The 20,976-nt window shown below is 37.6% G+C and overlaps 2 protein-coding genes across 2 annotated transcripts in view; one reads left to right on the forward strand and one right to left on the reverse strand.

Annotated features, from left to right (window-relative positions):
* slc36a1 (solute carrier family 36 member 1) overlaps positions 1-8,895 on the reverse strand; it is a 108,651-nt gene extending 99,756 nt beyond the window's left edge. The window contains exon 1 of the mRNA XM_061724755.1: positions 8,724-8,895. The gene's annotated coding sequence lies outside the window, so the exon portion shown is untranslated. The remainder of the gene's footprint in view (positions 1-8,723) is intronic.
* Positions 8,896-11,204: 2,309 nt separating this feature from the next.
* On the forward strand, positions 11,205-20,703 carry LOC133447436 (thiosulfate sulfurtransferase/rhodanese-like domain-containing protein 2). The gene is made up of 9 exons (XM_061726116.1): positions 11,205-11,532; positions 13,106-13,395; positions 13,517-13,625; positions 14,869-14,988; positions 16,059-16,164; positions 17,024-17,139; positions 18,000-18,158; positions 18,286-18,424; positions 19,698-20,703. The coding sequence occupies exons 1-9, from the start codon at positions 11,401-11,403 to the stop codon at positions 19,961-19,963; spliced, it is 1,437 nt and encodes a 478-aa protein (XP_061582100.1). The 5' UTR covers positions 11,205-11,400; the 3' UTR covers positions 19,964-20,703.
* Positions 20,704-20,976: the final 273 nt, after the last annotated feature.

Consider the following 20,976-nt stretch of genomic DNA (forward strand, 5'->3'; position numbering starts at 1 on the left):
TCCCAAGGTTCAGAGCAGGCTGTTAAAATAACAAATAAAAATAGCTTTATTGTCTGCGAGGTGTGAGTGAGCATGACCAGATCAATCAGCCTAAATTTGAACTTCTCCCACTCTTAACTTGGCTGTGACGCAAACCGGAGGGATGGTGAGAAAAAAATAAATTAATGAATAATAAATATTTCCAGCATGAGAGCAGAAAAAGATTGACTATAAAATACAAGCATTCTGCCCACGCGGAAGCATTTGTTTGCTTGTTGCAGCTAATTTGCGTGCACGAGATAAGGGTATAACCAGAGTCAGCACATTAGTCCAGCCTTTCACCCTGACACTCCACACGCTGAATTAAAGGAAGCTCAGCAACCTCTGGGTGTCATCTGTCAAAGTTTCAACTCAGCGTTTAGGCTCAAAACAATTACTAATCAAGCATGGAAGCTACAAAGCAGAAGTTAATATTTAATGCAGCACAAGAAGTGTTGGAAATATGTTCATTATAATGCAGTCAGGTGTATCTGTCACCATCGCATCTGCAGGTGGGACATTTCCCCCGATCTGTAATCATCAACTGACCGTCATATTGCTTTCAAACGCAAAACTTGTTGATTTAACATTTAAAACTAGACAACAATAGCTTCTCCTATGGAGAGCTGAGAGCCTAAGAGAGGCTGAGACGGAATCTGCTGCAGAAACTGTTCAGAAGACTGGTGCGTTTCATTTTACATAGTTAGGGCCTGTCCCAATCCTCCCACTACCCCTCGTTCCCGTGAGGGTAGTGGTGTCCCAATTCCTCTTTTCACCTAGGGGGAGTGAAGAAAACGAGTGTAGTGGCTATGAATCTGTCCCTACGGATCGAGGGATTTCAGATGCACACTAGCTGAACTAGGGCCAGAAAAATTTCCCAGAATGCTTTTCATCGTCATTTGCGGACTGAATCAAAAAAAAAAACATGGCGGACATTTCTTATTTTTTAGTGAATAAAATCAATATTTTGAGTTAGTTTCTGCATAAAAATCCATTTTGATGACATTTCTAGCGAGAAATATATATTTTACTTTCATAAATTCACTCAGTGAATGTACATAATCACTCGTTTGCTCGTTGTTGCAAAGTCTTTTCAGACCTCGCCAGAATAAAGCTGATTTATGGTCCCGCGTTACACCAACGCAGAGCCTACGGCGTAGGTTACACGGCGACGCGCGCCGTACCCTACGCCGTAGGCTCTGCGTCGATTTAACGCGGAACCATAAATCAGCTCCGGAGCCGGCAAGCAAAAATCCCAAAATTTTCGGAGCAAATTTCTTAACAGGCGTTGCTACAACTGTTAGATTTCATCTATTAAACCAACATTTATCTTCCTAAATGATTTATTTCAGCCAGCGGTAATTCTCAACAGAGCTGCAGGTTTCTCCCCGGGACGACGGCGCAGGTTGACCCGGCGATCACATCTGTACGTGAGATGCTGCTGCTGCACATGTTGCCCGGTCTCATCATGCCCGAAAATGTTGGATCAAATTTCTTAAGGCGTTATTTGGATAAACTGAGCCCAGGTTGGGGATCTTAACGGTTACTTTTACGCCTGAAAAAATATTAAAACTTAATAAAGTGGCATATTAACAGCGCTACAGCTGAAATTAAAACAGCTTTTGGCTCTGGGCTTCCTGATTTTAGGGGTGATGCTGAAAGTAGGAGTAGTGGGAGTATTGGGACAGACCTGGGAAGATTTCAAGTGCCCTAAAATCTGTCCCTTCTTTTTTAGGGGTAGTGAAGAAAAGAAGGGCGAGTGAAAGAAAGTAGGGCTAGTGAAGAAAAGTAGGGGGTGTATTGGGATTGGGCCTTACTGCTACACAGGGTAAATGTACGAGTCACCCGTGGGTAAATGTACGAGTCACCCGTGGGTAAATAGGTGTCTCCGTCCACTCCCAACACTTATACTAAGTTAAGTCAGCCAGGTCTTTGTCAGACGGAGAACGGTCCACACCCTCATATTAAACTCTGAGGTTGACAGTAAATAGCCACAATGTTGACGTATCCTTTAATAATGAGCAGTCTGCTCCTGTAGGCAGCTCTTTCCTGGGTGTTTTCAGCTGTATTATCATGGACGGCTGAATCAGCATCAGCGGTCTTCTGAGAAACGTCCTCCTCGACACAAACACCAAACTTTTCCTTGACTTTTGTAAACATGCTGCTCTGATGGGTTGTGGTTATGAAGCACAAACGTCACACAGAAGTTACTGCATCCCTGCCAGAGCCATAACTACACTCAAACTGACTTTTTCCATGTGCAATACTGACCGAAATGAGCAATACCTGCCATAGAATCGTGCAATACCTGCCATAGAATCGTGCAATACCTGCCATAGAATCGTGCAATACCTGCCATAGAATCGTGCAATACCTGCCATAGAATCGTGCAATACCTGCCATAGAATCGTGCAATACCTGCCATAGAATAGTGCAATACCTGCCATAGAATCGAGCAATACCTGCCATAGAACAGAGCAATACTTGCCATAGAATCGTGCAATACCTGCCATAGAACAGAGCAATACTTGCCATAGAATCGTGCAATACCTGCCATAGAATCGAGCAATACCTGCCATAGAATCGTGCAATACTTGCCATAGAATCGTGCAATACTTGCCATAGAATCGTGCAATACCTGCCATAGAACAGAGCAATACTTGCCATAGAATCGTGCAATACCTGCCATAGAATCGAGCAATACCTGCCATAGAATCGTGCAATACTTGCCATAGAATCGTGCAATACCTGCCATAGAATCGTGCAATACCTGCCATAGAATCGTGCAATACCTGCCAAATGTGAATACTGTATGTTGTCTTCCTGTTTGTGTCCTTTTAGAGATTATTTATTTTTATAGTTGTTGTTTTAATATATCTATTTTTTTAAACCATGCACCTTAAAGAAGATTGCATCCAATTTCGTTGTACCTGTACAAATGACAATAAAGACATTCTATTCTACGGTCCGGTCAGACCACGCTACACCCTCGGCTGTGATTGAGGCCACGTTTACACGTAGCCGGGTATTTACAAAAACGGATATTTCCCCCTTTACGTTTTGAAAAATATCCTTGTTTACACGAACCCGCATAAATACGCTGTTAAGGTGCTATAACCATCCAAACCTGCAGGGGGCAGTGTAACGAGAAGATAAAGTCATGCTAGCCAATCAGAATCCTGGAAAAAAACGTCAACAAATGACACGAGTGAAGCCTGAATAATATGGTTCCGCGTTAAATTGACGGCGTAGCCTACGTACGGTGCGCGTCGCCGCGTAGCCTACGCCATAGGCTCTGCGTTGGTGTAACGCGGAACCATAAATCAGCCCGGACTGCCAGTTACTTCCAAGACGGAACGAGAGTCTTTCGTTTGGAGTGACAGAGAAGTGGAGTTACTTTTAAGTGTGACTTTAGAATATAAAACAGGTAAAATACAAGAAAATATTGACGGTGGCCAAACAAATTGTAAACACAGGTCGCACAAATGACGCTGGTGACGTTTCTGTCGCATAATGTGACGTTCTGAAGCCTAAATGTCCGAGTTTTTGAAAATCTCCACTTTGGCCAGAGTTTTCAGAAATGACCGTTTTTGGAGACTTTGAGCTTCGTTTTCGTGTAAACGAACGGCCAAAACGAATGAAAACACCACCGTTTTTGCTCCATGTAAATGGGGCCTCAGACACAACATGGTTTAAAAAGATGTCCACTAACCACACAAGCCTCACGAATATGTGCCCGCTTTAGCATTCTTAACACATTCAGATAAACAACCGCAGAGCTAATTTAGTGGGTTTGACCCTCAGTCTGAAAGAAGTCATAATAAACTCCTTCTGATCCACTATTACTACTCTGTTATTCCGGTCAATCCTACTGCACTAGCCAGCGCTGACAGAGCTTAACATCCCTCTGCATCCTCTCTGCTCTCTGTTTCCTTCTCTTGCAGCCTGCGCTGGACGGTTTTTGAGGAAAGCACCCCTGGCCACAAAGCCGTGGTGTTACATAAAAGCGGCGTAAAAGTGCTGGCTTAAACAGAACATCTTTATAATCCGCTGTACTCTCACACACATTTTTTTTTTTAGGGCTTTGCAGTCCACCTGCCGATGGCAACAAAGCAACAGAGAGGAAGCAAACCTGTTTATGGATGGCTGCCATTTACAGGAACAAACATAATACAAGTTCCTCCAAACAACAAAAGAAACGGACAAGTGAGGATTCTGGGGAAAAAGATATACTAGGTTTTTTGCTTTTTCTTTTTCATACGACATACAGACAAACACAAGAGAAGTTTAAATCAAATGAGTGTTTGGTGCAGCCAGCTTTTGTCTTCCTAAGAGCATCTATCCTTCTAGGAACGCTAGGGCTGGGCGATATGGACCAAAAGTCATATCTCGATATTTTCTAGCTGAATGGCGATACTCGATATATATCAATATTTTTTCTGTGACATAATTGGGGTTTCCCCCAAAGCATTATAGCATAGCATCTCTGTTAGCTTCATTTTTTTCTGAGGCAAACCCTTAAAAAAACAGTCAGTTTTAATACAAAGCCTCGTGCCAAATGTCACACAGGTTCCTTTATTAACAGAGATCTGCACAATATCAACATGTATAAAACAAATTAAATAAAAATAAACTGCGTGCATATATAGAATAAAAATGCTTCTTGAATAAAATAAAACAAATATCCCTTTCCTGCATAACAATTAAATTAAAATACACTGTGCAATTAATACAATGTAGACAGTAACAGGCAGACTTTTCCACTGAGGTTGACATTTGTGCAAATAAAATATTTGTGCAAATCTCAAATAAAACATTCAAGTCAATTTGTCACAAAATAAGCTATATCAAAATCATTTTTAAAAAAAATGTAATCGATATAAACAATATTGTCTTGTACCATATCGTGTTTGAAAGTATATCGATATATATTAAAATCTCGATATATCGCCCAGCCCTAAGGAACGCCTGCACAAATGCCAGGACTTCTGCAGGATCCTTCATGAGGGTTATGGTTAACTACTTATACCAAACAGGTGCTAATGAGACGCTGCTTCATATGCAAACAGTTCTCCGGGAGGGTTAAATAGGATTGCCACCTTTCAGAAATAGAAATAAAGGACGCTCCCATTTCAGCAGCGCAGGTGCCAAAAAAAAGGGACATCCCCAAAACTTCTAAACTGTATAGAAATGTATTTATTTTATATGAAAAAACAAAATGCTTTGATTTAAAGTTTAAAGTAGCATTGAACTTGCATGACGGTACAGACAGCCAACCACACTAACAACTGAAAGAGCATGTATGTATGTCCACATCAGCCCAGATGTATAATATAGCTACAGGTGAAGGTCAGAAAATTAGAATATGGTGTAAAAGTTAATTTATTTCAATAATTCAACTTAAAAGGCAAAACTAATATGTTACATAGTCTCATTACATGCAAAGCAACATGTGTTAAACCTTTATTTGTTATCATTTTTGATGATTGAATTGTTTATTGATTTCATAATATAGAGATTTTATAGAGTTTTCATAAACTGTGAGCCATAATCACCATAACATCCGTGACTGTACAGACCTCCCAGCATTCAAATCCCATCTCAAAACTCACCTTTACAGAACTGCTTTTAATGTGTGATTAATGTCCTGTCTCATGTTGTGTCCTTTTGTACTGTCCTGTGTAATTGTAATTTGTATTATGTGTTTTGTTTTAATGTAAAGCGTCTTTGAGTGCCCAGAAAAGCGCTATATAAATAAAATGTATTATTATTATTATTATTATTAAAACTATAACAAATAAAAGCTTGAAATATCTCACTTTGAATGTAGTGGGAAATAATATATGTGTTTCACTTTTAGTTGAATTTACTACAAATGCAATTTGCAATATATTCACATTTTCAGACCTTCACCTGTATATGATGACATCAATAAATAAGAGCATAATATGTGTCCGTATTGGTTCAATACGGAACGCAACTTTTAATTCCCAATTACGTAACAATTCCGTATTTCAAGGGACGGGTGGCGACCCCAGGGTTAAAACTTGCTACGGAGTTGAGGTTGTGGACGACAGTTTCATGTCAAAAGTCACACAGGAACAACAAACCGGTCTCCCAGGTAACGATTTCAAAGCAGACGGGACTGTTAGATGTGCCGTTCGAGCTCTTTGTGAGAAGCACAAAGAAACATAACCGCTGACGACGGCGGCTGCAGCGGTCGGCCGAGGAGATGCAGCAGATGAAACAAGTCAGAAAACGTCCAGCAATGCCATCACCTCAGAACCGGCAGAAACCCGTGGGACCAAATCTACTGTCTGGGAAAATTCTGGGCAACGGTTTGATGTCGACATAAGGCCAAGAAACTCAACTATGAATAGAAACGTAGGATCTCAGGGGCCAGAAAAGTGGCAGCAGATACTCAAATTCAAAATATGTATCTATCACAGGAGCAGAGGTGTCTTCAGTATTCACATTCATTCCTCAGGTAGAAGTATAGATACTAGAGTTTAAAAATACTCCTGTAGAAGTTGAAGTATCAACTCAAGTTTTTTACTCAAGTAAAAGTATAAAAGTACTGGTTTCAAAACTACTTAAAGTATAAAAGCAAAAGTAATGTAAGGGGGAAAAAAGCCATTAAGGACAAAAGCCATTGAAAATGAATGCATCTTAGTATAATGTAAACATATTAAAGAAGCATATATGTGTACTATTGAGCATTAACATGTGTTTCAGAGAGCAGGAGATATGATGACTAGTTGCCTATAAGTATTGTAATGGTGCAAAAAGTCAAACTTCAGAGGCATGTTATCATTTATCCTAACCTTTATTGGAATGTACATCCAAGTTTAGTTGCAGGAATCTGAGGGAACGGATGGAAGAACAAAACTGGACAAGAACATCTGAAACAACCACAACCAAATTCACTCTATCCGGATGGAGCAATTTAACTGGATAGTTTTTATTTAAAGGCCGAAATGAAATAGAGTAACGAGGCTGTTTTTAAAATGTAAGGAGTAAAAAGTACAGATAATTGCGTGAAAATGTAAGGAGTAAAAGTAAAAAGTCATCTGAAAAATAATTACTCCAGTGAAGTATAGATAACCAAAATTTCTACTTAAGTAAGGTAACAAAGTATTTGTACTTTGTTACTTGACACCTCTGCACAGGAGGCAGTTTGCTTTCTGAAGCGCTGGAGAGTAAAAAGGCAGCAGTGAAACGTGGCGGAGGTCTTTTATTTACAAGTCTACATTTCTGCAAATGAAGTTGGCAAATCAGTCCTCGGTACTGGAAACTACTCATCTGTCATGCAATACCATCAGGGAGGCATCCAACTGGTCAAACTGGTCAAAGCTAAATGTTGAACAGCCAACATCAGTAGGGAAAATCCTCAAGTAAAAACAAGAAGTCTTGGAAATACGGTTCCCACAAAGTGCTGATCGCAACATCAGCAAGTCTGTATGTGATCACATGAAGAGACTCAGGATGTGGTTTGTTCTCAAGATTGAAAAGCAACCTTGTCAGTACCTTCAAGAACTGTGTAAATGTACATCTATATTCTGTTTTAAAAGGCAAAGGGTGGTCACACAAAATATCAATTCAGATTTTTCTCCTGTTCTTTCTCTTTGCAGTTTGTAACGTAAAGACCTTATGCATTTACATTAACGCACATCCTAGATCACTTTTGCACAGATTCAGACTTAAAAACCTCATGTTGTACATTTTCTATTTTCATTATGTATTTGTTCCTTGTATTGCACCAATCACCACAACAAATTCCTTGTGTGTGTTTAACAAACTTGGCAATAAACTTATTTCTGATTCTGAAGAGGATAAAAAAAATAAACAAAAGTATAAATTTGTGAGAGTATTTCCCCCTTTGCAGCCTGAAATGTATGCATAATTAGCACTGTAATTAAATCATTCTGTTTTCCCTATCTGCTTATTGCCATTGACCTTTCAGATAAAAGACAACAGTTGCATTTGGGACTTAAAAAAGAAAGAAAGAAGCTTTATAAATGATTGAAACTGCTATTCCTTCCAGCTGATAAGCCAGGGTGCGGTTTTCTACCAACTGTTTGTTTTACTTTCAGGTGTCAGTGTCTCTCCAGGAGCAGAGCCGGGCTTTAATCGCATCAATATTAATAACTGCAGGTAATCTTTGGCCCACACACGTCTCACTGTGACATAAACGACCGTGACAAATGTCTGTGGTGACTTTTTATTTCTTGTCCATAGGCAGCTTTTGAAAAGAATAGGGAGCAATAAAATATTAAGATAACAAGAATAGGGAAAAAAGATTAAAATAATAAAATAAATAAATGAAAATAAAAAAAAAAACAACAAAACAATTGGAAAGGAAATCAAAGAAATAGAAACAATGTTGACCCCTAACTAAACACCAAACACCAAACGGGGTGCGAATTTACCCAGAAGCAAACGGGTTTCTCAAAACAGAAACTGGGCTGAATGAAAGCTTGTCTTAAACCAAAAAAAGAAAAAACCCTGCTGAAACTGTTTTGAAATTAGTCCTCTTATTGATTATGTTAATATCAAAACAAAAACAAAAAAAAAACGAAACCGTTCCAACGAGAGCAGCTGAATTGAGGAACCATAAAATTGTCTTAGCCCACATTAGCCGTGGGTCCCGATGCCATCTTTGTGTTCGTAAACACCCGCAAAGCTCGGCCCATTCACGACCTTACCTGCAGCGGCGTCTCTGTCCTCCTCTCGGGTCGGCTTTTTCCCGTCTGACCGCGGCCGCAAACCCTGGTTTTTATTTTCCTATCGCGGTCATTTCGCGGATGATACGGCGCAGATTGTGAGAGACTAAAAACGAGAGACTCTGCAGTCGCTCTCAGGCGGCGGCGGTCACGTGACCCGCGAAGGACGTGTCGTGCCGTTCGACGTTGTTGTTGCCATAGAGACGGCCATAGACATGTAAACGTTTCCACCCCATGGAGCTGCTGCGATACGTCAACGCTGCCGCCATATTGGATGTGGCAAGACTGCGCTGTAAACTAATACAAGTGAATGGACTTATTTTCATAAAGCGCCTTTCTACAAAGAAATGTACGTTTTATGTGTCATTTATTCATTCACACATGCACTTTTTTCCTCTTTTTTTCATTTTTTTCCTCTTTTTTCCTCTTTTTTCCTCCTTTTTTCCCCTCTTTTCTCGGCTTTTTCTCTCCTTTTTCCTCTTTTTGTCTTTTTTCCTCTTTTCTTTTTTCCTCTTTTTTTCTTTTTTCCTCCTTTTTCCTCCCGTTTTCCCTCTTTTTTTCTCCTCTTTTTTTCCTCTTTTTTCCTCTTTTTTTCCTCTTTGTTCATCTTTTTTTCTTCTTTTTTCCTTATTTTTATAAAGCGCCTTTCTACAAAGAAATTTACGTTTTACGTCTCATTTATTCATTCACACACGCACTAATATACTAGGGAAACAGTTAGGCACCAAATATAATATATTTAATGTTCTCAGATGGTGAAAATAATAACTTTATTGATCCCACATAGGAGTAATTCATGTTATATCAGCTATAGAGAACAAGGTAGTGGCGAAAAGCAATATATATCCCCCTCACAAAATAAGAAAGTTATTTGTTGTCTGAAAAATGGTTCAAATGTTAATTTTATTGTCTAAAAAATGCTTCAAATGTTATTTTATTGTCTGAAAAATGGTTAAAATATGTTATTTTGTTACTTGAACATTTTTGAATATGTTTTGTTGATGAGAAAATATGTTTCTCTATTTTTCTTATTTTTGTGAGGGGGATATATATTGTTTTTCGGCACTACCTTGTTCTCTATAGCTGATATAACATGAATTACTCCTGTTTCCCAAGTATATTAGTGCGTGTGTGAATGAATTAATGAGACGTAAAACGTACATTTCTTTGTAGAAGCGCGCTTTATGAAAATAAGTCAATTTATTGCCACATCCAATATGGCGGCGACGTTGACGTACGCAGCAGCTCGATGGGGCGTCTACGTATTTATGTCTATGATAGAGACAACCACCTCTGTTTATTTATTACAAATGAATAAATAAAAACGCTTAAAATTCACGTTTAAGTAGTTTAAGTAAAGAGGTGTTTGTGATGAAAAAAATACAAGGATAGAAAATAATTAACGGAAGGACATATTTTGTAAAGATGAGGATAGGAAAGCATAACTAATCTTGAACCAAGTATTGTATTACGTCTCGGTATGTTTAAACGTATTCTAGGTGTTAATTTACTTCCACCGGACCAAGACGGCGAAGTTTTTTCAATGAAAACGCAGGTGTAAAGTCTGAATTATGGTTCCGCGTTAAATTGACGCAGAGTTTACGCCGTAGGGGTTACGGCGTAGGGTACGCGGCGACGCACATGTACGGTGCGCGTCACCGCGTACCGTACGCCGTACGCTCTGCGTTGGTGTAACGCGGACCATAAATCAGCCTTAAGTATTGACTAGGCTTTTATTTTGAAAAATTGAGAAAAACTGTTTCTCGCTGGAATAGTCAGACTAATTTTCCTCTTAAAAGATGTTTCTGGACACAAAGTAGTTTTTAAAGTCGTTGCTTTGTATGAAAATTAATTATTTTATACATATTGTACATATGTACATATTTATACATATTGTAATTTTACGTTATTCTTACATAATTTCTGTTCTTTCAAAATGGTGGATTGAAAAATAAATAGCAAAAATGTCTATTTATATTTTTTAACCAATCAGGTATTAATATGAGTAAATTAATACGGTTTTATTAAGAAAATCCACTAGTTAGAAAATAATCTACTTTAGTAGAACAACATCCGGTCAGCTCCTGACGTCACACTTGCTCGATGAATGAATTTCCTCCTTTTGATTTATTTTGAAAGAAATAACAGGATGTACTTAATATAATGTTAATTACTTTATTTAACAAGAACAATGACAAACTCATGGTGCAACTTTTTCTTTTTTCCTCCTTTTAACTGCTTATTTATTTTAAAAGAGATAATGGGATGCCATTTTTTATTACTTTATTTAACGAGATCATAGTGCGACGTTTTATCCCTTTTTTCGCCCTTTTAACCATAGACATACTCAGACAGACTCTTTATTATGTCTATGCTTTTAACTGTTTATTGTCGATTTATTTTGAAAGAGATAACAGGATGTCGTTTTTTTTACAATAACTTTATTTAACAAAACAATGACAAACTCATGGTGCAACGTTTTTCTGTCCGCCTGCTGAAACTCGTCCTGGTCCTGTAACATGCCACTGATCACGCTGGGGTTGAAGGTTTAATGTGTTTAATTTAATGTAGACGAAGATTTTGGAGAACGCAAGGTGTCGGAAATGTTAAAATAGAGAAGTTTCATGTCTTGATTGGACGTGGTTTCCCCTTTGAAACGATGGCTGCTGATGAAAGTGTCTGCTCGGGATTCACGAGCTGGGAGTTTGACTCTCAAACCTTTAATGGATTAAAACAACACCAACACATGTGTGCTTCACAAAGAAGATGCTACAGTTTCTGCAAGAGGAAGGTGAGAAAAACCACCAAGGTTGCATGGATTCCTGTTAACCAGACTGTAACTAAACTAACATGTGTGTCTGTTAAAGGTAACAGTCTTATTTTACTACAGTAGGATTCATTATTGCCTTGTTTGTGGATTTTTAAGGTGGTAAATATTTGGATTAGTAGTCTAAAATATCCAAATAGTGATACAAGTTGTGAATTTTGAATATTTTTTGTGTGTTCACAGCTTGAACATACAAATATGGTGACTCAAAGGAAATCTATATATAATATTTATACAGGACTGTCTCAGAAATTTAGAATAATGTGATTTTCTGTAATGCAATTAAAAAAACAAAAATGTCATACATTCTGGATTCATTACAAATCAACTGAAATATTGCAAACCTTTTATTATTTTAATATTGCTGATCATGGCTTACAGTTTAAGAAAACTCAAATATCCTATCTCAAAAAACTACAATATTCTGGGAATCCTAATCTTAAACTGTAAGCCATAATCAGCAATATTAAAATAATAAAAGGCTTGAAATATTTCAGTTGATTTGTAATGAATCCAGAATGTATGACATTTTTGTTTTTTTAATTGCATTACAGAAAATAAAGAACTTTATCACAATATTCTAATTTTCTGAGACAGTCCTGTATGGGGGTGTGTGTACAAATATACAAATATATAGAAATATTAAACTATGTGTATGTATGTATGTATGTATGTATGTATGTATGTATGTATGTATGTATGCATGTATAAGTATGTGTGTGAGTATAATTACAGTAAATAATAATAATAATAATAATAATACTAATAATACTGTTATTTAGCAGTGTGAGTTCAGTGTGTGAATATTTATAAATACAGGTTAAATGATCAGTGAATGGGGGTAGGACTAAATAAGTTTACACTTCTTCCTACTCCTTTTTTGACACATGTAAATCAAGATTGCAAGTTTTAAAGGATGAAATTCTTTGTTTTGTTGTTTTGTTTTCTTAAACTTCTCATGAAGTGTTGTTTTTTTACATGTACAAAAATAAATCAAATCAAATCAAAATCACTTATTATTGTCACATCACACTACTGCTACACATACTCGTGTGCAAACCTCTCAAGCACCAGTGCTATACAGGACTGTCTCAGAAAATTAGAATATTGTGATAAAGTTCTTTATTTTCTGTAATGCAATTTAAAAAAAACTAAAATGTCATACATTCTGGATTCATTACAAATCAACTGAAATATTGCAAGCCTTTTATTATTTTAATATTGCTGATTATGGCTTACAGTTTAAGATTAAGATTCCCAGAATATTCTAATTTTTTGAGATAGGATATTTGAGTTTTCTTAAGCTGTAAGCCATGATCAGCAATATTAAAATAATAAAAGGCTTGCAATATTTCAGTTGATTTGTAATGAATCCAGAATGTATGACATGTTTGCATTACAGGAAATAAAGGACTTTATCACAATATTCTAATTTTCTGAGACAGTCCTGTACAAACATTCTTAAAGATGAACAAACATTGAATTCATTCAGAAACATTAATTTGATCATACAGTATTTGCTCTTTTGTCTTCACAGTCTTTTGCCAGGTTTGTGGCCTCCAAGGAGCAGGGATGTGACGGGGAAGGAGGGACACTTTGGTGCTGCTGCGACCAGACCTTTAACGAACAGTCTGCCGTTCACAAACACGTGGCCAGAACTCACGATGCTGAAATACAGCAGCTCTCACGGGCCACGTATGAACATTTGTTAAGCCAGCTGGCAGAAGAAAGTGAAGCAGATCAGCTTAACGGACACAAAGCAGACGCAGTAGACGTTTCTGGATGGATACCTGATATCAGCCGCGTCTCTGAGGAGCAGATTAAAACGTAAACTCAAAGAATACATGTTGGTGCTGTTGTGATGCTCTCCTTATATGAGTAAATCTAGATTATTCATGATTTCTAACTAACACCAAAGGTTCTCATTATGTTTCTCTCATTTCCACAGAGGTCCTGGCAAGGTTCTGCTCTACTATTGCTACTGTCAAGTGGAGGATCCACGTGTCATCTGTGCTTGGCAGAAAGCTTTATGTGAGAAGTTACATTTAACCGGCAAGGTGATTCAACTCTTAACACGTGTACTACAGCTGGAAAATTGAAGGATATTAAGGGCCAATCCCAATCCCCCCCCTACTTTCTACCACTAGCCTTAAAAATGAAGCCACAGGCGTAGGGTCCTTGTAATGTTCCCTAGGGATTGGGACACCACTTGCTACGTCACTGTGTGGTTTACGTTCGGGTACGTAAGCGACTGTGTAGTTACGTTTGCACAAACGTCACACCATATCAGGAAGCCCAGAGCTAAAAGCTGTTTTAATTTCTGCTGTAGCGCTGTTAATATGCCACTTTATTAAGTTTTAATATTTTTTCAGGTGTAAAAGTAACCGTTAAGATCCCCAACCTGGGCTCAGTTTATCCAAATAACGCCTGTTAAGAAATTTGCTCCGAAGTTTTCAGGATGAGAACAGCCGCCGGCTCAGGAGCTGATTTATGGTTCCGCGTTAAATCGACATAAATGCGTTGGTGTAATGTAGAACCATAAATCGGCAGAAATGTAATCAAAATGCATTTTTATGCAGAAACTAACTCAAAATATTGATTTTATTCACTAAAAATTAGAAATGTCCGCCATGTTTTTTGGTTTGATTCAGTCTGCAAATGATGACGTAAAGCATTTTGGGAAATTTTCTCTAGCCCTCGGTCGTTGAGTCAGTATCTGAAATCCCTCACTGTGAAGGGCTAGATTCATACTTATTTATTTTATTTATTTAACCTTTATTTAACCAGGAAAATCCCATTGAGATTAAAAACCTATTTTCCAAGGAAGACCTGGCCAAGATAGGCAGCAGCAATTACAACACATAGTTATAAATGACGGACATACACACCAGCCCTCGTTACGTCCACTAGCCCTCGTTATGTCCACTAGCCCTCGTTATGTCCACTAGCCCTCGTTATGTCCACTAGCCCTCGTTATGTCCACTAGCCCTACATGCAAAGAGGAATTGGGACACCACTACCCTCACGGGAACGCACAACATTTAGGGGTAATGCTGAAAAGTAGGACTAGGGGGGGATTGGGACTGGGCCTAAAGCCTATCTATGTAGTAATACCAGTTCTGCCCACACGGATGCTCTTTAGTCAACATAGCAGATCTATATGTCCCTTACAGGCCACAAATATATATTGCTACGTATACTGACTTCAGTATCTAAAAAACAGAAACTTGCTTATTTTAGGATTTGAAAAAATAATTGTTAAACTTTTCCCTCGTACTTTCTGTGGATGTTTCTGTCCAGGTCCGGGTGGGAACCGAAGGCATCAACGGGACTGTCGGTGGCACCGACGTGGCCACGGACATTTACATCGATGCAATGCTTTCACATCCTCTCTTCAAGATGGATAAAGACGACTTTAAGGTCAGAATCAGATGAGGAATAGCAGTGAAAAGTCTTGCACGTTCGTGATACTTCTCTACATTTCAACAGGAACGCTTAAATCAAGCTTGTTGATTTGGTCAACAACACCAAATAAAATGTATGTTTCGTCTCATTGGCTTAATTTAATTTATTAATATTCAAGCCCGGTTGTTTGTGGGGCGAAAAAGTAGCACTGAAGGCAAGTTAAATTGTTTTAAAGTCTTCTAATTCCCCCTTTACAGAAATGCTCTCACATACAAGTGTAAATGACCTTGAAAAGAGAGCGGATATGCCCTGACCATCATCCACTTATATTTGCTCTTGTAAGATTGAGTCTTTTAGTGGAAACTACTCTTGGACCAAATAGCAGCAGCCTGCCTGAAAACAGATATTTCTATTAGATTTATCTTGTTTTCTTAACTTGCTTCGAGTCCTCAAATACCCTCAACCAAACTCATTTAGTCTTGAGCTTCAGGCCTGAGTTTATTAACAAATTAAGTTGATGAGACAAATAAAGATGAAGCATAACGTACAATTTTATATTATTAGTAAATATTTAATATGAATGCAAGTGTAAAGGATGCGAACAAACTAGATTATAGCACATTAAGATGAACTCAAATATAATCAGGTCTTGAATAGATTTAATTGGACTGCATTTATTTAGACTTACAAATTTTAATAATTTTATAAGAAATGTGTAATGCAGATGTGTTATTTAACACCTGCTGTAACACCTTAATTTCCTGCAAAGGATTAATAAAGTATCTTATCTATCTATATTATAGACTGTATTGAATTTTCTTTTCTCGGTAAAGTCCCCTGGGATGACTTTGTTGGGAACCAGAGTTTTAGAAATAAGGTGAAGTTAAATATCTTGGGTTATCTTTGGGGGGAAATGTATTTTCGCTTCTTTTCATATCATGCCCACTATTCTTTTTTCTGATTTGTAAAAGGTTCTGAATTTTTTTTTTTAATTTTTTTGATTTCTTTTTTTCTGAACAGTACAAGAACGACCTAAAATGGATCCGTATTGTTTTCATGTAGCGGTGCATGTTGTGTGTGTTCAGGCCAGTGACGGGGGGGCTGAGTGCTTCACAGAGTTGAAGGTCGGCGTCTACAGAGAGATCGTCCCGATGGGAGTGGATCCTGATGTTATTTCCTACCAGTTGGCAGGTAATGTTTCTGCTCCTAACTGCAACTCCACTGCTGTTACACTGTTCATAATATACATAACACATCTGCATTAGGGATGGGCGGTATGGACTAAAAAATGTATCACGATATTTTCTGGAATTTATCCCGATAACGATAAAAAAAATACCAATTCAACTCCACCTTTTTAACTATAAATCTATCACCACATTCAGTCTTTGGAGCTCCCAAAACACTGCTCTAAAAGATACTAAATACTACTAAACTACACCAATTATTACACCACTCTGGTGGAAACCTCAGCAGCAGCTGTTATATATAATATGTTATATATAATAAATTACTTGTATTGCCATCCTTTGCACTCACTGTTTTTTTGCAGACTCTGCACATAATAGATGATGTTTGCTCCTCGTCTCTCTTTTTAAATCCAAACCAGTTCCAGATAACGGAGCTGGAGCCTCGTTTAACAACGAGCTCCTCGCTCTCAGATCCGCCTTCCGCCATGTTTGTTAAGGCTAATGTATGGTTCTGCGTTAAATCGACGCAGAGCCTACGGCGATTTAACGCAAAACCATAAATCAGCTTTCCACAAAAACGTCATCAACGGGAATTTATCGTTTTTACCACGAGATGACAAATTCTTACCGTGGGGAATTTTTTTGACGGTTTATCGTGAACGGTAAAATATCGCCCATTCCTAATCTGCATTACACATTTCTTATAAAACTATTAAAAAGTTGGTCCTCTTCAAGTGTAACTGAGAAGGTTTCTTTTGTATCAGTTCATCATGTCACACCAGATGTGAACCTCTTACTTACATTACGTATTTGTTAAATCATCTAGAGTTATAATAGTTATTGTCTGTTTGTCCTCCCAGGAATTCATCTGGAGCCTGAAGTCTTCCATAAGGAAGTGGAAACTCTGTTGGATAAAGGGGATTTGTGTAACGACACCATCCTCCTTGACTGCCGCAACTTTTACGAGAGTAAAATTGTAAGTAGTCACTTACATTTATTTATTTTTTACAGTCATACTAATCAGATATTATACCAAAATAGAAAACCACACGTCTACACATGTACATATAATTCCTCTCAAACATGCTTCATGACCAACTAGAAGTGTGTGTTGGGAAGTTCTTCTGTCTGATCAGTTTTTAGCTGATATGTGTATGTCAGTATCAACCAATGACAACGCTGGATATAAGACCAGTTAAAAAAGATCAGTCCACAATTTAAGTTTTAAATACAAGCATCATAATCTTTGAGAAAGCCTGTACCATCAGGGAAGAAAGAATCTTTTGATATGATTCATACTTTAGTAACATAGTGCTGTAGACATTACCTAAACAGTATTTCACATATATACAGGACTGTCTCAGAAAATTAGAATATTGTGATAAAGTCCTTTTATTTTCTGTAATGCAAAAATTTCATACATTCTGGATTCATTACAAATCAACTGAAATATTGCAAGCCTTTTATTATTTTAATATTGCTGATCATGGCTTACAGCTTAAGAAAACTCAAATATCCTATCTAAAAAAAATTGAATATTCTGGGAATCTTAATCTTAAACTGTAAACCATAATCAGCAATATTAAAATAATAAAAGGCTTGCAATATTTCAGTTGATTTGTAATGAATCCAGAATGTATGACATTTTTGTTTTTGTAATTACATTACAGAAAATAAAGAACAATATTCTAGTTTTCTGAGACAGTCCTGTATGTTTTCAATGCATGTTTCATAAGCTTTTAATGTTTTAGTCAGATGAAAAGTGACATTGATAGGTTGTGTCGTATTTTGTGGGATCAATACGGATTTATTCTAATCCTTTTCTTGTCACGTCAGGGGCAGTTCACTCAGTGTTTGGCTCCAAACATCCGTAAGTTCAGTTATTTCCCAGCTTACGTGGACCAGAACCTGGAACTGTTCAAAGACAAGAGGGTGCTCATGTACTGCACGGGAGGAATCCGCTGCGAGCGCGGCTCCGCTTACCTCCGTTCAAAAGTGAGCTGAGTGTTTTTGTTTTATTCAACATAGTACAGTTGTAATCTCTTTTTAGCAGTGAAATTTGCAGTCGTCTGTGTACGTTCTGGTTAACATATATCTAGTGACTCTCCTGCTTTGCCTGCAGAATGTGTGTAAAGAGATTTACCAGCTGAAAGGTGGGATTCACAAGTACCTGGAACAATTCCCAGAGGGTTTCTATCGAGGGAAACTCTTTGTGTTTGACGAACGCTACGCCATCTCGTCCAACACTGACGTCCTCTCAGGTCTGCATGTGAACAAACAGAAAACACCACTAATATTCAAGCGCTGGCTTTAATCCCTCTGGTTCTGTTTATAGTTTATAGTTTTATTTGGATCCCCATTAGCTGCAGCAAAACTGCAGCTATTCTTCCTGGGGTCCAACACTTAATATACAGTACATGACAAAAATTAAAAGCAAACCTAAAGAGGTAGTAAAGAAAGAGAAGAGAAAAGAAAAGAAAAAAGGAAATTCTAATAAAAAATATACTTTAGATTTCTGTCAAATAAGACCAGTGCTCCTTTTGACACTCACATTAAGGTTAGTCATTCCGTTAAACCAGGGGTCGGCAACCCGCGGCTCTAGAGCCGCATGCAGCTCTTTAGCGCCGCCCTAGTGGCTCCTGGAGCTTTTTCAAAAATGTTTGACTTTTTTTTTTCCTTTTTTTTTCTTTTCTTTTTTTCATTTTTTTCTTTTTTTCATCTTTTTCCCTTTTTCTCTTTTTTTCTTCTTTTTTTCCTTTCCTTTTTAATCTCGACATTTTGACTTTTTTCTTGACATTTCGACTTTTTTCTCGTCATTTCGACTTTTTTCTCGACATTTCGACTTTTTTCTCGACATTTCGACTTTTTTCTCGAAGTGCATAATGAAAAACATGGAGCATGTGTTGCCTTCATTCTAAGGCTTATTCAAGACTTTTTTGCGGCTCCAGACATATGTGTTTTTTATGTTTTTGGTCCAATATGGCTCTTTCAACATTTTGGGTTGCCGACCCCTGCGTTAAACATTTAGATATAATGCATTACAATACAAAATCATACCTTCTTTAAATAGCATCAACCAATTCAAACAATGTATAGTCATCGACAATGCGTTTAAGTTATAATCACTTATCGTAACTTGAACCAATGACCATTTTTAGTAAACCAATAACCATTTAATAATAATTAAATACATTTTATATGTATTTAATAGATGTTTCTTCTATTCTATAAAGTAATCTTTCCCTTACCATTAACCAGCTGAGATTTCTATGCATTTTAAATACACTTGTTCTGAAATCACAACCAAGGACAATGTGAGCTGCTCTATTTTGTACTATTTGAAGTTTATTGATCATGTCTGCTGTGGCGTTTGACCAGACCACTGGGCAGTAGTCAAGATTTGACAAGATTAAAGCTTGTATTATTAATTTAGTTGATTTCGGTGACAAATATGCCCTGCATCTTCTAATGACAGAGATGCCACTTCCCATTTTATTAATGATTTTATTTATGTGTTTTCCATTCTGTATTCAGGCTGCAGGTACTGCAGCTGTCCCTGGGACCGGTATGAGCTCTGCAGCACCCGGTTCTGCTGCCAGCTGGTTCTGTCCTGTCCGTCCTGCAGACGGGATGGACACACCGCCTGCTGCCCCACATGCCAGACCAAGGGACGGGCTCGGCCTGAGACGACGTCTGAAACAACGTCTGAAACCCCGTCTGAAACCCCGTCTGAAACCCTGCAGCGCAGAGAGGAGTGCGAGTGCACCGACCAACGTCCCAGAATCCCTCAGGATGTTTAGACACCCCTCCCCTCTGAAACGTGGCTGGACCTTGATAATAATCAGTGGAATTATTGGTTAATAATCAGGGACAAATATGCAGCACATTTTAAAGTTCACATTTTTTTAAGGGATGTTTTATTATCGGCAATGAAATCAGATATCTTGAAGAGAGATTTGTTCTTAAAAAATGAGGCCTTTTAATCATCTAATGATAAATATGTGGAAATAACTGCAGGATCGATGTATTTTATAAGGTGAATATTGTGAATACCTAGACAGAAATAAAGTCTTGCAGATAAACCAGCGGCATGATCTTCTTGTCAGTATGTTTTTCAGATAATAGATGTAAAAGTTATTAACAAATGTTGATGCAGTAGTATTTTTATTCTGAGCTGAACAATTTCTATTTATAAAGCACATTTAAAACATACTGCAAAGTGATACTATTGTGATAATTGCAGTATGTGATTTAGCATTGCCTTGGTTAAATATACCAAACATCTGGATGGAACTGTCACTCTAAAACCTCTGTACTTTTAACCATTGATGGAGCCTTTCCAGATGTGTGAGCTGCCCAAACCCACATCATCAGACGCAGGCTCCTTTTATACTCATTTATGTTACTGACTTGTTCCCAATTAATCCAGTTACCGGTAGTTGTTTTTGATCAGTTTGGCCAGTTACTTTTCTCAGCCAGTTACTTTTCCAGTGTTTTGTTGCCAACTTTTTTGACATAAGTTTCTAACATCAAATTCAGTATGAACTTATATTTTCCATAAAATGGCAAAATGCCTCAGTTTTAATGTCTGATGTTATTTGTGTTTTGGTGTGTATAAAATATGGGCTTATGATATTTGCAAATCATTGCATTCTGTGTTTGTAGATATTTTACACTACATCCAAGCTTTTTTGGAATTGGGGTTTTCAAAGGACCAAACCTCTTTTACTTTATTATTAATTTGATGCCAATACTTTGTACTTTTGTACTTTATCCTTTTAATTAACCATGATTAACCGGCCACTAGGGGGCA

This window comes from Cololabis saira, chromosome 7 (assembly GCF_033807715.1).
Source record: "Cololabis saira isolate AMF1-May2022 chromosome 7, fColSai1.1, whole genome shotgun sequence".
Classification (NCBI taxonomy): Eukaryota; Metazoa; Chordata; class Actinopteri; order Beloniformes; family Belonidae; genus Cololabis; species Cololabis saira.

Bases quoted from the DNA above. Each gene is read 5' to 3' on its own strand.
- LOC133447436 (XM_061726116.1), top strand. From the start codon at position 11,401: ATGGCTGCTGATGAAAGTGTCTGCTCGGGATTCACGAGCTGGGAGTTT. The intron at 14,989-16,058 runs GTCAGAATCAGA...GTGTGTGTTCAG, and splicing joins TGGATAAAGACGACTTTAAG to GCCAGTGACGGGGGGGCTGA. The intron at 17,140-17,999 runs GTAAGTAGTCAC...TTGTCACGTCAG, and splicing joins ACTTTTACGAGAGTAAAATT to GGGCAGTTCACTCAGTGTTT.